Raw genomic sequence first — 15,983 nt, 5'->3', positions numbered from 1 at the left:
CAATTAACCTGTATTGAGGAAAAAATACTGTTAATCAAATACAAGTAAATACTCAATCAGTGTCCCATTATCTTATGTATCTAAGTACATTTGTACTTGAAAATGAAACAATATATTTATTGTGTATTTAAGTCTCGTTCATTAAACATGTTACAATTTTCAAAATGCTCTTACGCAGTCACCGAGAAGATTATCATCTGTGTAATAAAAAGACCTGATCGTCCCTAATCCCCTAATAAAAAGGTGTTGATAAGCAATAAACTTGCAAAAAGCTGTTAATTGGTAATAAACAACTATCGAAAAGCGCTTTAATATGGCTGTTTCAGGGGCTCCGAAAACAATTTACTCAAATGTTGCATTATATAAATTCTTTATAACATATTTATGGTTAAAACTTAAATTAAGGGGTATATATAAGTATAATTAAACGAATCTTTAAAATACGAGACAGTGGTTTAGAAAGAAATATATATAGTTGCAACGTGCATCATGTCTTATATTTTTTTTATTTATTAACATGATACGTCAGCATCTTTCTCTGTAACATTTATTTTGCGGTAAGCTTGTAATTCCCAAAAACTATGGTTCGCCTTAATATAACTGAAATTATTCCCGCACTATCATTATCACTTATACTATGTTGTAACTATTTTCTGTATCATCGGCAGCTAAACTTCGGGCGGGTTCGTGCATTTCCGCACGCGTCCGGAAATACCACGGACACGGCAAATAAAGAAATAATACAAAAATCACCAACATTTAAACGTCTAGGGAAGCAAGAAGACATTAAAATAATTTCAAAATAAAAACATATATAAAAAGTTTATTGTCTGTAGAATACTTCAATAGGATAATAAATATTCTCAATATATGAATAAAGTGGCTACAGGGAAAAGAATAAGATACGTATCACAGGTTTTTGCTTATTTTATTCAGTAACTATATGCCGTAAACAGAGACTGATAGTGATGTTTTTTAATCGCCAAGGGAAGCATTAATACTTCATTTTAGATAAATAATTTTTATATCTTTGTAAAGAGAAAAGAATGACGAACACTTCAATAGGATAATAAATATTGTGTGTTCATTCTAATTAAAACAATATTTGTTCAAACTTTTTTTCCTTCTTTGTTTCTATTGGAAAATATCAACCAGATAAAAGTCGATATCGCACTGCCAGGTGATTTCAAGGGGGATAATTTTACCGATAAGACGAAAATTTTACCTAATTGTTGATCATGGGCTAAAATGTTTTAAGTATTTAACCGTATACATATTTAACACTAGATAAAAACTTCCACCGTTTTTATCAGTATGTTTATTTTTTTTCCAAATTTGAATAACATGAGTATTATAGCTGGATATATATGCTAAGTCGCTGTTATTTTCAGCTTTTAAAAGCTTGAAACAAAACCGGGTGATATGAATGAAATGAAGTGTGAAATATGAAAGATAGGTGCCGTTTCCAAACTTATATGGATTCCGTGAAAAAGTGCATGTATCTATTTATGAAACAGTAAAAATGGGCTTAAGCAAAATACGAAAATTATGACATCACTACGCATGCTCTACCGGAACGCGCCATATCGCCAGAACGATATTTTCACATTTAGCGTTGTTTCGTTCCGTCGTTGTGGCGGGGGCGCCAGAACGACAGAACGCCAAGACGACGTTTTTTAGGGCGCCGTTTATAAGTGTCGTTCTTTCGTTCTGTCGCGTTGCATTCTTCGTTATATCGTTCTTGCAGGGGCGCCAGAACGAGGGAACGAAACAACGCCAAAAGAGGAAAACGTCGTTCTATCGTTATGGCGGGGGCGCCAGAATGACAGAACGAGACAACGCTAACAGAGGAAAACGTCGTTCTTTCGTTATGACGGGGGCGCCAGAACGACAGAACGACACTGGCAGAAATCAGCCACCATATATGGTGCTGTTGGATCATTTCAAGTATTTCATACAAATTATATATAATCCCTAGTTGTTGGTAGATTTGATTTATTACAAAAATTAATGATAAATGTAATAGTCTAGTCCAGATTTCAATAAATGTGAGAGATACAGGCATTTTGTTAGTATTTATTCCCATATATATTTTAGTATAATTTTGGTATGCTGAATTCAAAAATATATGTTGGCCATCTGACAAATGATTTTTGTAGGTCAAAAACAAAACGGCCGCCAAATTAAGATATTTCTAATATAAATATTTAACAGTACTACAATTATCCAAAACTATGTAAGGTTCTTTATCAAAGTTATATGTAACATAGTAACAGATTAAATTTACAACACTTTTTACAAAGATAAATAACTTTTACTCCGAATGTTGGCTCCGTTAGGAGAAAAAAAAGCATTTAAAAACCCATTCTAACTTGAGTATTTCGCCAAAAAGATGACTTTTAAATAATTCACGTTGGTTATTATTGCAAAGCATTTGCTGAATACAGTACACTAATTTTACATTTGGAATCAATTTACAGGACAGAAGTTAAATTAATAAACTGTTTATCATATAATTATTTTAAATAAGATAGACTGAAATATTTGCTCTCACAGTCCTATTCCATGTTAATTTCATGCCTCGCGTTCATACAGCTGGTAATGCTTTTACCGCATATAATAATATATCTGTGCAACAAAGCCCAGTCTTTTTACGTTTACATCTGAGGATCCTACATCCAGATGTTCAGTTGCATGAACTCAATGCAAGCTTGAGGAATTTGATCAGGGGTAATAAGAATTGACTTAAGTGTGTCATCTACCACCTTCCATCCCATCTCGGAAGGTGCAGGCAGGTCTGCATTGAGAACAGTTCCATACCAGGGCTTGATAATGAGCTCTTCTAATGTGTAAAGAGCAAGCATCACTGGTTGGGGTATGTGTTCAGGACTTGTAGACCTGCAAAACATAACATTTTGAGCACTGTCAGTACTTACAGCATCTTGGCCATACATTTCGCAAATAAAGTATTCACTGGTTTTCATTACTTCATCAGACAGTTGTCCATATCCAAGACCTTCTATGATTCATTTTGCACTGACTGTAAACACTTTAAATACAAATCTTTTGAGATTCCACAGAAATTTGATGTTCTGTCACAGCCAGTAAGTGCATGAAAGGCAAGTAAATCTCTATGCAACTCTTCAGTTATTGAGGATTTATTTAACACTGTGTTCACTTGAATGTTTTTCAATTTTTCAATGTTCCAGCCATCATCCATACTGTTGCATTTATTTCCTGCAAGTGGCATGGTAAGAGCAAATACGTCGGTATCTCCGGCAGAAACTACAACAGTGTTACAGTTTGATCGTTTACTGCAGTGAACAACATGGAGAATGATTTTTGTATCAGCTTCCTCGCGTTTAGCCTTTAATACATCCAAAGTAAGTTCAATGACAGTGTTTTCAACAGTTTCTTCTTCCTAAAAGCCGACGCCAACAACCAACGTCCTTTCTGTAGGCGATTGCATGATCAGCTTCTGATAAAAATCTATTACATCAATTTTATTTGCAGGCAGTGCTAAAAAAGTTACACCAGATTTCAAATAATTCATTAAAATTTGCAAACCACCCATTCTAGGGCACTGTCTATTTCAAATCCACAAGCTTAAAGTAAAGAGCCTGGTCAACAGTTATAACTGAATGTGACTGTCCCAGTCTTTCTGATATATGCATACACCTCTGAACAACGGTGTTTAATGCGTCGATATCTCATTCTCAGTAAGATTCAGCGGAATTACATTAACAGTTTCAGAATCCATTGATTCCGGGTGTTATTTTTATTTTCAGCTAAAGATGGGTCTACTTTTAGTATGTCTTTGTAGCTCAATGTGTGTCCTGCACTATGAAATAGGTTAATTAAATGTTTTAACCTAGTCATCTAGTGCAATGTACTTGCAAGATCTATGTGTTTAGGGGTCCATATTTTACCATCACTCACTCCATAAACAATATCTTATGCTACACTTAATATTTTTCTTTGCCTATCAGATTCAGGATCATTATGGTCAAATTTTTCATCTAGAAGCTCTTGGCCACCATACGTTAAATACAGAAACATGAACAGACACTCTGGAACACAGTTTACTGAATCATTTTCATTCACACTCAGTTCAGAATGTCCTTCCAGAGAGAACAAATTAGCCCTTAATTTAAGTGCTACGTGTACTAATGACAAGAAGTCGTCACTGGAATTATATTTCTGTATTGTCAGCCCTTGATCACTATTACTAGTAATATTATAATGAGCATCTCTAAGCATTGACGCAGCACATTCATATGGAACAAGAAGTGTATTCCTTTCATCAGAATATATATGCAGTGGAGTTACAAACTAAAACAGGTGTTTCAGTTTACGTTGTAGGGCTTGTTTGAAAGAAGATATTCTAGAATTAAATGACAAAGAATTGTTGAAAAAGTCTCTTCCGTTCGTATGTGGTATCTGTTCCAACTGCCTGAAAGCTGCATTATTTGCGATTTCATTGCAGCATACCCACGATCATGTGTATAAGAAAGATTATGGCAAGATCTGTATTAGAGTTGTCCGACTTGGATTTGTGAACTCCGTATCTATAAGAATTATTTTTTTTATGTTTTTTGACATCAGATAGTCATAATCACATTGTGTTGTCATGTTTAGCATCCTTTACAATACTATCACTGACTAGTTATGTAAAAGAGATTCTTAGCTTTGACTGAATAATATGTATTAGTTTCTTAAAATATAACGAAGTATATACAGCAAAGCATCTCTACAACATTTTAGAAATAAATTATACATGTAAATTTGTCTTACCTGTAAAAAATCCTTCGAAAAGTCCTGATTCCATGACGTGTTCTTGACACCTTTTAAACTTTAATGATCATGAAAGAGTGTGCTCTTGTCAGAATTAATTTGAATTAAATAACAGGTAAAACACTTAAAGAGTTTAGATAAGGACTTTAATAAAACATGATTTGACTCAGATTGTTATTGTGATAGAGCCCTGGGTTGTTTACTCTAATTAAGTTCACATTAGCCTTAATTTTAATCCCTGTCACACATAATTTTCATCAATTTTTATGATGCTAAGGCATTAATTAAAAAGTTGATTTAATATACACTGATATGTAATAAACATGTGTGACAAATACAAATCCCCCCGCCCCCACCCGCACCTCCCCCTTCCTAACTTCCTACTCCTCACGATGCACGATCGTGCTGATGTAGAAATAAATACTGCAAGTATTCTGTAAAATGTCAAATGTCAATGTTACAATGACCCGGAACAGTTAAACGGTTTTCTGATGATAACTTGAGAATGCTTGGACCAGTTACTGTTGGTACACAAGTGCAACACCACAAAATACAGGACTAGTTAGACTTTGAGCTAAGTAAATCATCGGCCAAGTTCACCTGAAACTGTTAAATGGTTTCCAGAAGATGGCTGTATGTGTGTGTGTGTGTGTGTGTGTGGTGCACGCATCTGCGTGCTGTGGGTTTCGTTTCGAGGAGGCTGCGTTTTTGGTGCGTGGCATTCCCTGTTTGATATTTGTCTTTGTTTTTTTTTTTGAGCTCGTTTGAGCCTAGGATCATAAGTTTGGTACACAGGTGAATCATTATAAAACACAGGTTAAGTTCGACTTTGAGGTCAGTACGTCAAAAGTCAAGGTCACAATGACCCGGAACAGTTAAAAGGTTTCCGGATGATAACTTGAGAACGCTTGGGCACAGGATCCTGAAGGTTGATAGGGAGGATGTTCAAGACCAACAAATGACACTTATTAATTTTAAGGTCAGTAGGTCAAAGGTCAGGGTCACAGTGACTCAGAACAGTTAAACTATTTCCGGACGATTATTTGAGAACATTTTGGCCTAGGATCACGAAACTTTTTAGGGAGGTTAATCATGACCAGCAAATGACCCTATTGATTTTGAGGTTCGACTTTGACATTGGCTTACTTCGGAACAGAATCAATATTGCTAGAGTATACTTTTACCAACATTTTACCGGTCGGAAAGGTTATTTAAATAATGCTTAGTGTTTATTCGACAAAATATTCCCAACTATTACTTAACCAATTAAGGATTTGGGCTGCAAAGTACGAAAAAATACAAAATACAAGTTCGGCAATATGGAATAGCTTAGGTCTGTGCAAATCTGTAATCCATGTCCATTCATTATAAAAAAAAAAAAAAAAACGCTTATACTTTTGACAGAACATTTTTGGCAAAAGCTTCTTTCAGAGAATGATTTAACTTGTATAATGGTCAAAGCTAGTAAGTCTATTTAAACAACAATAAATGTAAGGTACAGATCAAATGCTTCCGAGCAGCGATCTGAAGCAGTGTGATCCGAAGAATTCCAATTTACTTTACACAGCCGTAGACGATATACTTTAACTAGTGTTAAGTTTGAAAACTATTGTAAATTATGGAGTTAGAAAATTATTTTATGCAAAACGAAAGAAATCATTTTTGAAAAGGGGAGGCAAACTTACTACCACTTCATATTCGTCATAATTTTGATTTTATTCTTCAAAACTGGTAACTAGTTTGATCAAACGCAAAACTGTATCACCCAACACTCGTCATTTGCACCGTATAACCTGGTCTGCATTTTTAATATTATAGCTTGACAAATTAATCAACAAGAGACCTAAGTCAGCCTAAGTCGCTCACCTGAGACCGACTTTGACCTAGTTAGATCTTGCCTGTGACGAAGAATTTAATTAAAAAAAAAGACTTTTTTAAAAAACAAAAACATTTTTATGATTTTAAATTAAAAAGACTAAAATATATTTCTATTTTAAGCTCTAGCGACCCTAAAAGGGGCCAAGTGCCCCCATTTGAACAAACTTGGGAGAGGACCATATACCGGTAATTGTACTACATACCAAGTTTGATGAAGATCCATCAAGCAGTTCATGATAAGAAGTTGTTCAAAAGTATTCCTATTTTTAGCTCTGTGGTTCCTAGAAGGAGCTAAAATGTCCAAATTTGAACAAACTTGGGAGAGGACCATATAATGATACCATAGAACAAATTTAATGAAGATCCATCAAGCTGTGCATAGTACGAAGTTGTTTAAAGGTATTTCTATATTTCGCTCTAGCGGACCCTTAAAGAGGCCTAGTGCCCCGATTTGAACACTTAAACAAATTTGAGAGAGGACCATATAATGATATTTCAGACCAAGTTTGATGAAGATCCATCGAGCGATTCGTGAGAAAAAGTCATTTCACGGTATATCTATTCTTAGCCCTAACAGCCCCTAAAAGGAGCCAAGAAACCCCATTTGAACAAAATTCAGAAAGGACCTTATAAAGATGTTTCAGACCAAGTTTGATGAAAATCCATCAAATGGTCTATGAGAAGAAGTCGTTTAAATGCTTTTCCATTTTTAGCTCTAACGGTCCCTAAAAGGGGACAAAAGCCCCCCAATTGAAGAGATTTTGGAGAGAACTATATAATGATGCTACGGGCCAAGTTTGATGAAGATCAATCTAGCAGTTCATAAAAAGAAGTCGTTTAAACGTATTTCTATTTTTAGGTCGAGCGGTCCCTGAAAAGGGCCAAGAGCCCCCATTTGGACACAGTTGAAGCTGTGAAATATAGCTGGTACTGCATACCGAAATAAACTATACTTTGTTAATATGTAGCTGATAATATTGTGCTGTTTACTTTGTTAATATGTAGCTGATAATAAAATGCTGTTTACAAGCGCAATATCTTAAAGACCTGCTCCAGTCCTACCTTTTAACCTTAAATTGTCGCTGAAAAAAAGCATAAAAATCATATGAACAGTGAAGCTTGTCAAATAGATATTATTTTGATAAAATTCTATATAAAATAACTGTGGTTTTGCGTGCTAAAGTGTTGCGCATGGCGTTTACTGTTATACTGGGCGTAACTTGACCCCGATGGTTAACCTTTCTAAATGACGCAAAACTTACTACTAAAAAGGAGAGTAAGTGAAACTCTTTTACGGTAACGCTTCTTTTATAGAGCTCTACACAGTATTGCCGAGCAACTTTCGTTGAGAAAAAAAAAAAAAAAAAAAAAAACAAGAGCTGCAAGAGAAAATAAAAATAAATATGCTTATTGGAAAATTGTAACTGATCCAATGTAAGTACATATTTTAACATACTAATTAGATATACGGCTACACCCTTTATAATCGATATGAATAATCAGCCAAAAGACCAACTATCGCCGTCAAGTTGCGACTACTACCTATTCAATCTGACTAAAGTACTTGATCTTCTAAACGAAGATCTGAGAACGACCCATTCACATTCGTCTTCTGTATATTTTGGATTTCCATTATTGCTATTTTTATGTTATCCAATCAGACGACGTGTTCGATTGTCAAAGGATAAGAAAAATATGCGGTTATTCCAGGACTCGAACCCGGGACCCCTCGCTTACAAAGCCAGTGGCCTACCGACTGAGCTAACCGGCTATCTGATACAGTACGACATAAGAATTGTAAATATCAAAAGTCAATGCTACATGTAGATTTGCAAGATGTTGTAAGCTAGGCTCTGATTGGCTAGCGAAAGAGCCGTCAGAACGAGGCAATGAATAGGTCGTTTTCAGATCCTATGCGTAGCGTAATAGGAGATGTACTTTAGTCTGATTGACTACCTATTGTAATCATAGGTTGCATACACACAATAGAATTTGAACAGCCACGGAGCAGGGCTTTAACCCTACAAAAATACTGAGCCTATGCAGAAGCAAATCTTTCGCCATGTGAACCAAAATACACAACGCGCAAATTTTGCACGCCTGTATTTTTTCGTTATTTTAGCCAAAAATAAAAACTGAAAAGTTCTACAAGAATAAATATTATCATGCTATTATTTTAGGTACATTTTTTATAATTAAAAAATGATAATGATTTTGCAGAGCAGTTTACCTAATGCCGACAAATGAAAAAAAAAACGAAAAAAAAAAACAAAACATTTTCATCAATCAAGCACTCTATGAACTTCATTACTTCATTGGCTAAATGATTAGAGAAAATTTATCTGCAAATGTACCTTTTATTGTATTTGAACCAAAGCTTGATAGATAGTTCCACCTATGCAAATACTGCTCGGGCACACAATTAACACCCGCCATGTGAAAACAAGACATAAGAGAAAAGAATAAAGGTAAAGCGGTACATTCCAAAATAAAGGTATACCGTGGTACGAATATCGAACTTTTGGAAATGTTGAGCATGGCGCTTTTATTGAGACAATATCGGATTTGTAGGTGCCCATGACGTAGTTTACAATACATACACATTACAAACATAGCAAATTTATGTACACTCGGTAGTTTGGTTTTATTGACAATCAATATCGACAATACCATAACAAAGAAAAAGGTTCCTTCAAGTTAAAGTGATCTTAACTTTATATTTTTACATAATACTTACAAAAGATTATAAACTGATTTTCTCATAAACATGTAATTCTGTTGTTGGAATATAACATAACTGAATAGAATCAGACTTGTGTATGTTATGTGTCAACACAAACGGAAACAAAAGCAATAGGTAAGAAGACATATCACTTAAAATTCATTTTTTTTTCATAAAAAATCTTAAAATATCATTTTTAATATTTGTTTCAATGCTAAATAAAGGATCGCATATTGTAATAACGGTATTATAACTGTTCTATATTTAATGTAAAATATTTTCGTCTTAAATTTTGTTATTTTATGTGCTATGTAATCTTTTAACGTAACCTTTGTGTTATTACTTTTCAAATTCATATAAATATCATTTTAGTATTAAACCTTATTTCACATTGCAAAACTACCCCGTAGATTCGGCCTACAGTTATGATATTCAGCTACAACATGACGCTTTTAACGATTTAGATTTTATTTCATCTCTAACATGTAAATATGCAGTTGGCATCAGAATGTTTTAAACATTCATTCACGGCAAATCAGAAAAAAAAATAAAGCGTGGTTTAAACATCTGTAATAACTTATTTTAGCATTTAATCAAACAAATTTAAAACAAGTTGCAAAATTCAAATGAAACAAAACTATTTTTAACTGACTTCCGTGATTAAATTTAACTGAAGTCAATGGTTATTCGCAATATAGGGTGATCACTTATTGCTCCAGTCAAGCGTGGAGGCTAATCTATCCGATTAAATTAATAGCCGCTCATTCAAACCTTTTGTGTATTTTTATATCTATCTTTAAAATATGTACTAGTTGTAAAATAACGCCTCTCTAAACTGTTAATGAATATGCCTTTGTTTTACTTTCTTTTATTTCGAGTGTTTTATATAAAATGTATTGATCACCAATGGACCGTTGAGAACCGTACTGATTTTTAACACTAATTTCTATATTGGCTCCGTAAAAGATCCAGTATCTGGCGTATTAGACCGGTCTCCGGCATAAGGTTAATAAGAAAATCAATTCAGTTTATTTTCTTCTCTCCAATCATGAAAGCACATATGGCATAAAAGGTATCGTATGTGCATATGAGGCTGAAGAAAACAAGCATTACTGTAAGACCAATTGTGCGGGAGAAAATAGAGTGCAGCAAATGTCCATATAAAGGAAATGAAAACATTGCAATATTTATCACACTTCCGTTTGCAACTCTGGGCTTTTGGGCGATGAATTTCACTATCCTTTTATCTGTCATCATTTTACCGTTGATAGGAATAAGTATTTAAGCCAGTATTATTTCAGAAATCCTAATGCCATAATGTTTTTACAAAGGACGAACAGTGAAAATAGGAATACTTTGTTAAAGGTAGCAATATTTTGCAAGAAAATCATGTCACTTTGTACTTAACCAGAAAATCTTTTTACTTCTCAGTCTCCATCATATGAGAATTTTGCTGGTTTTGTATGTTACTAATAATTTATTTCCGATATTTTACGGTCGGGCGCTGTGCGTTTGCTGGTGTTCTGTTTTCTCTGGTGCTCGCGTGCCTCTCTGAATGGTTGTACGAAGGAATTTAGCTTGTGTCATAGGGGGCACATGGCTATCGGTGGGGACGGGACCCTTGCTTAGTGTTTTAGTTGCGGTATACTTGCAACATCATTTTGTACTTTGTTGTCTTATAATGTATTGTCCTATTTTTAATTGTAAATGTCGCATGCCCTTAACGGGCCATGACTTGAAATAAAAGTTTGAAAACTTGAAACTTGTTAAATGGTATGTTCTTTCACTCGACTTTCAAAATAACTTCTTTAATGAAAAGACACAGCTTCTTTCAGTTTGAAAAGTGTTCATTGACAAATATTGGCACTATGAGTTGTACGCGAATTTGCATAACTGCTTCGACTGTAAATAACTTTTCAGTGCAGTCTCAACGACTGAAATATTAACAGAGACATTTATAAATTGCCATGACTACATGTACTAGATTTTTTAGTTATCGGCACGAAAGCGTAACTGTATGTTGATAAATACGACTGAAATGATTTTAATACACATAGATGATATATATTTGTTCTGCATCGTTTTCTTATTTTCACACACACACAAAATCCGACATGTAAACTTGCCAAAATAATGCTTGTCTTTCTTGGATGTTTCATTGTCTGCATGGGCGTATTTTGTCGTTTGGCTAACGTTTTCTTTACAAGCGCTGCACACATTTCTAAACTGTTCAAAAGTAATATCTCTCTTGGTTCTACACATAGTATCTCTTCTATAGAATAAAATGCCTAAAGAGGCGTATTTTCCTAATTTGCCCTCATCGCGTATCCAAGACGAATAATAGACCCAGTGAAGAAGCACATCAGTTCTGAATATTTTATAGATACTATTTGACAAAAATATGACAAAATATCTGAACGGTATGAATTATCTTTTGATTTACATAGAACAAAACTTCATTTCTATCTGGTAATGTTATCATGGTTATTCTTCTGATAGATTCATATATTATGTTATTTCATACGCGCACTAATTAACCAGTTGACAGCTTTTATTTCATCCCGTGATGATACAATAGAAACCATTATCAAATGACGGTTTATGTAAAAGTAGTTCAAGATTATACGATATTTAAAACATACTACAAGAACAGAGTACAAAATATGTTCTTACTCTGTTATTATATGTCAAAGCTATAATATTATAGTTTTTTTTGTTTCAGACAATGGACGCTCTGAAGAAAGAGTATCAAGACTGGATGGATTCAAGCGACGTTTGGCATGAAACCGATGAAAACAAATTTGAAGGAAGTACTGCTGATAACATTGATGACAAAATAAAAGTACTAGAAGGAGTTCTAAAAGACAAGGGTATAGAGGGAGTAAAACAAGAGCTCAGTTCTGATTTAGATAAATGGAAGAACACTGATTTACATATTGCCGTCACAGGAAGTTCAGGGGCTGGCAAATCCGCGTTTATAAACGCCATACGTGATGTGTGTGCTGACGACGAGGGTGGAGCTGAGGTTGGCGTCACTGAAACTACTATGGAACTGACACCGTACAAGCATCCCAAAAATCCAAACTTTATAGTTTGGGATATGCCCGGGGTAGGCACACCGAAATATCCTAAAGACAAGTACCTTACTTGTGTAAAATTTGATCGGTATGATTTCTTCATGATTCTATCGAAGAGTAGATTCACAGAAGAAGATTTGTGGTTAGCGAAGCAGATTCAAGAACGAAAGAAAAGATTTTACTTCGTCAGAACGAATATCGACATAGATATTTACAACGACAGCCGGGCACATCCAAAGTCCCATTCTGCCCAAGATGTAATGGGAAAGGTACGGCAAGATTGCCATACAAATCTGGACGCAGCCGATATTGAAGCACCACTTGTTTTCCTTATTGACAATCATGACAAACTTAAGTATGAATTCGGACAACTTGAACTACAACTTCTCCAAGACTCAGATAGTCTAAAGATGGAAGCAATTGCCCTGTCCCTGTCAGTGCTTACGAGTGAAGTGTTACAGAAGAAGAAAGATGTATTAGAAAAGAGAATTGCGGAGAAGGCTATGGAAATAGCGTGCGTTTGGGATGATGTTGACAGACAAAAACAACTGTTTGAAGACGAAATATTAACTTATAAGGAACAATTTAATATAGATGATAAAACTCTTAGCGCTAACAAGGACGTCCTTAGCTTAACCGATGCTAATTTGAAAGAATTCAAGAAGTTCTTTAAAGATCTATCCAAAGATACTGTCAGTCAGCTAAGTAAGAAGTCAGCTTCTTTATCTGGGCGCTCTGGATCTTTTATTCGAATCCTCAGGCAATCACTTCTAGGATATCAGTTGATCATCTTCCAGCTAGGAGAAGGATTTCGTAGTCATTCACAGCCAGTTCTTCAATTCAGCTGTTTCGCTCTGCACCAAAACTTAGGGGAGATGTATAAAATGGCTTTGAAGGTGTATGACTTGAACGCCCAAAAGAGTTTCGTGAAGTCAATATACAAACCGTAAAAAATGTATCATATATGTGGGGATATCGATATCATGTAATAGTTGTAATGTTCCTTGTAAATATTGAATGATTAAGCTAAAATTTTATATAATAAATACTTGTAACGTCTTGTTTATCTTGTTTTAAGTGCTAGTGCACTTTAATCTATTTTTAGACATCTTCGTAAACGCTGCATGTACATACACGAGACTATGATACACCAATAAACTATATTCCCTTAGGAACCGCATTCTCTATCTGTTATACCTGTATGACGCCTAATAGATACAAACTTACCGCTGTATACAATATATACAATGAACACGTTGTTATTCGACAGACAATTTTAATATATGTACAAGAATCTTTTGCATTTCAATGAATTATATTCTATCTTTCTTAATACATATTTTTTGAATTTATTTATTTTCATGGACTGTTAGAATTTCAAACAAAACATTGCCTTTCACTTTTGTCACTAACTTACATTGTATTTTGTTGTGGAGAAATATCAGAAAGATTTTTTAAAAAATATCTTTTTGAAACACAGACCGCAACCAAGTGTGCCATTAATAGCAGACTCGTTTTTAATCGAGTATGTTTATGACAGGTATTGAAATGTAACATCTTTCACGCCCGCTAGTGAACGTTGTTAGACAAATACATGATACCAAAGGAGCCGAAAATAAAAACAACTTTGAGTCCAAGCACGGGCATATATTCGCCGGCAAAGTTTTTCAGCTAATAAGTTACCTCAAATTGTGCCACCTTTTTGTTTGTACGGTGGACTTTAAATGTATAATACTGTCAAGTGTGTAATACGACATGCTGATTACGCTTGTTTGTTTTGTAGGGATAATACATGTTTTTGGTGTATTAACGTCTGCAGAAGCCCTTGGGATATGTTTGTGACCTCGGTATCGGTCTCAAACAATCCCGCGGGCTTCTGCAGATGGTAATACACAAATTAATCTAGTATTGTCGCTATTCTTGCATAAATATAAACATTACACGTCGACTAAATGCTTTGTTTTCATATTTGATGACTTTTCGATCCCGGTACATTTTTTAATTATCATTCTATTGTTCTTGGAAACGGCAAACATATTTTAAATATCCATAATCAGGGCCCAGAAATCAACAACATTACCAAAAGCACATACTGAAGATTTTTAATCAATTGTTTTATCTCCCGTTATAATTACAAACATGAAATTACCAATAACTGTTCATATAACTTCAAAATTTGGTGAACAGGAGCACAATTTCAAGAATAATAAATTTACATTCGAGTTATTTTGAGTACGGATATATTTGGAGTACGGATGAGTACGAACGTTGAGTCAAGCTTTCAAGCTGTTTATATAAATTCTTCGTGAAATTAGATAAAATTAACATACTGACTGATACTTTATGAATCCTAAAAACAAACAATCGCACAAGTTACACGCGATTTTTAAACATTCACGGTTATCTATAAAAGTAAGTTCTTAAAGGGGAGTAAACATGAGAGGAAGTACGAATATTGTTGGGGGCAGTGCATTTGGCGGTGGTATTACGGTAACTGATACAACAAAACATTCTATGGTTTAGATTGCATCTTTTATTTTACAATCCGAGGTTCTTATGGAAGAAACAAGACGAAGATACCAGATGTCAATATGCGGAGAAATACATGTACGTCCCTGGGAAAGCATTTTAAAAATAAAAATCATCTATTAACAGCACGTGAACTGCCTTGTTTGCACACGATTTTTCTCCCGTTAATATATGGGCGGATCCAGTGATAAAAGTAGTTTTATGCAAGAATGTTGGGTTTAACGTCACACCGACATAATTATAGGTCATATGGCGACTTTCCATTGTTTTAGGTTGGAGAAAGATCCTTGATACCACTCCGTACATTATTTCATCACGGGCGGGCACCTTGGTAGAAAACTCGACCTCCCTTAAGCCAGCTGGATAGCTTCCTCACATGAAAAATTCAACGCCCCGAGCGTGACTTGAACCCACAACGGTGAGGAACAAGTAATTCACAAAGTCAGCGACGTGAACCACTCGGCCACGGAGGCCCTTGCTGATTACGATAATCGTTCTTTACATATCCAATGCCATAGTATCGAAAACAACTATCCTTAAGCAGGGTATATAACTCGGTAATTCATCTAACCACAACGTTGGATGATCATTCCTATAGTTAACAGCACATGCCCAACATCGGCGTTGCCTGGGCATGACAACGCCTCCAATCTATTGCTTCATATTTTCATCGTGTTTTCCTTCACCTGTTTCTGTTCAGATTCCTGTTTCTTTTGGTTACTGCGAACGGTTAGTTGTTCGTCCGAGAGTTCATGCTCGTGCTGATTGAAATTACTTGTGATGTTATATATAAGTATACAGCTTTGAACAAAACAATGTTGAAACATCGATGACGCGAAATTCTACTTGAAGTTGAAAAGAGGAAACATCAATTATTCAAAACGCGATGGCGATGGTAAAACAGTAGGGAAGCGATAGAAGGATGGTAGGATAGCGACGGTAGAATATCATCCTGCTTTCCTACCATTGCTCTTTGATAATTA

At 34.9% G+C, this 15,983-nt stretch overlaps 1 protein-coding gene across 1 annotated transcript; it reads left to right on the top strand.

The window, feature by feature from the left end:
- Positions 1–9,266: 9,266 nt before the first annotated feature.
- Positions 9,267–13,532, top strand: LOC123545582 (T-cell-specific guanine nucleotide triphosphate-binding protein 2-like). Its single transcript, XM_045331907.2, has 2 exons — positions 9,267–9,529; positions 12,117–13,532. Exon 2 carries the CDS (start codon positions 12,120–12,122, stop codon positions 13,419–13,421), a length of 1,302 nt encoding a protein of 433 aa, XP_045187842.2. The 5' UTR covers positions 9,267–9,529; positions 12,117–12,119; the 3' UTR covers positions 13,422–13,532.
- Positions 13,533–15,983: the final 2,451 nt, after the last annotated feature.

Source organism: Mercenaria mercenaria, chromosome 1, assembly GCF_021730395.1.
Source record: "Mercenaria mercenaria strain notata chromosome 1, MADL_Memer_1, whole genome shotgun sequence".
NCBI classification, from domain to species: Eukaryota; Metazoa; Mollusca; class Bivalvia; order Venerida; family Veneridae; genus Mercenaria; species Mercenaria mercenaria.
This window is presented reverse-complemented; position numbering and strand designations above follow the sequence as displayed.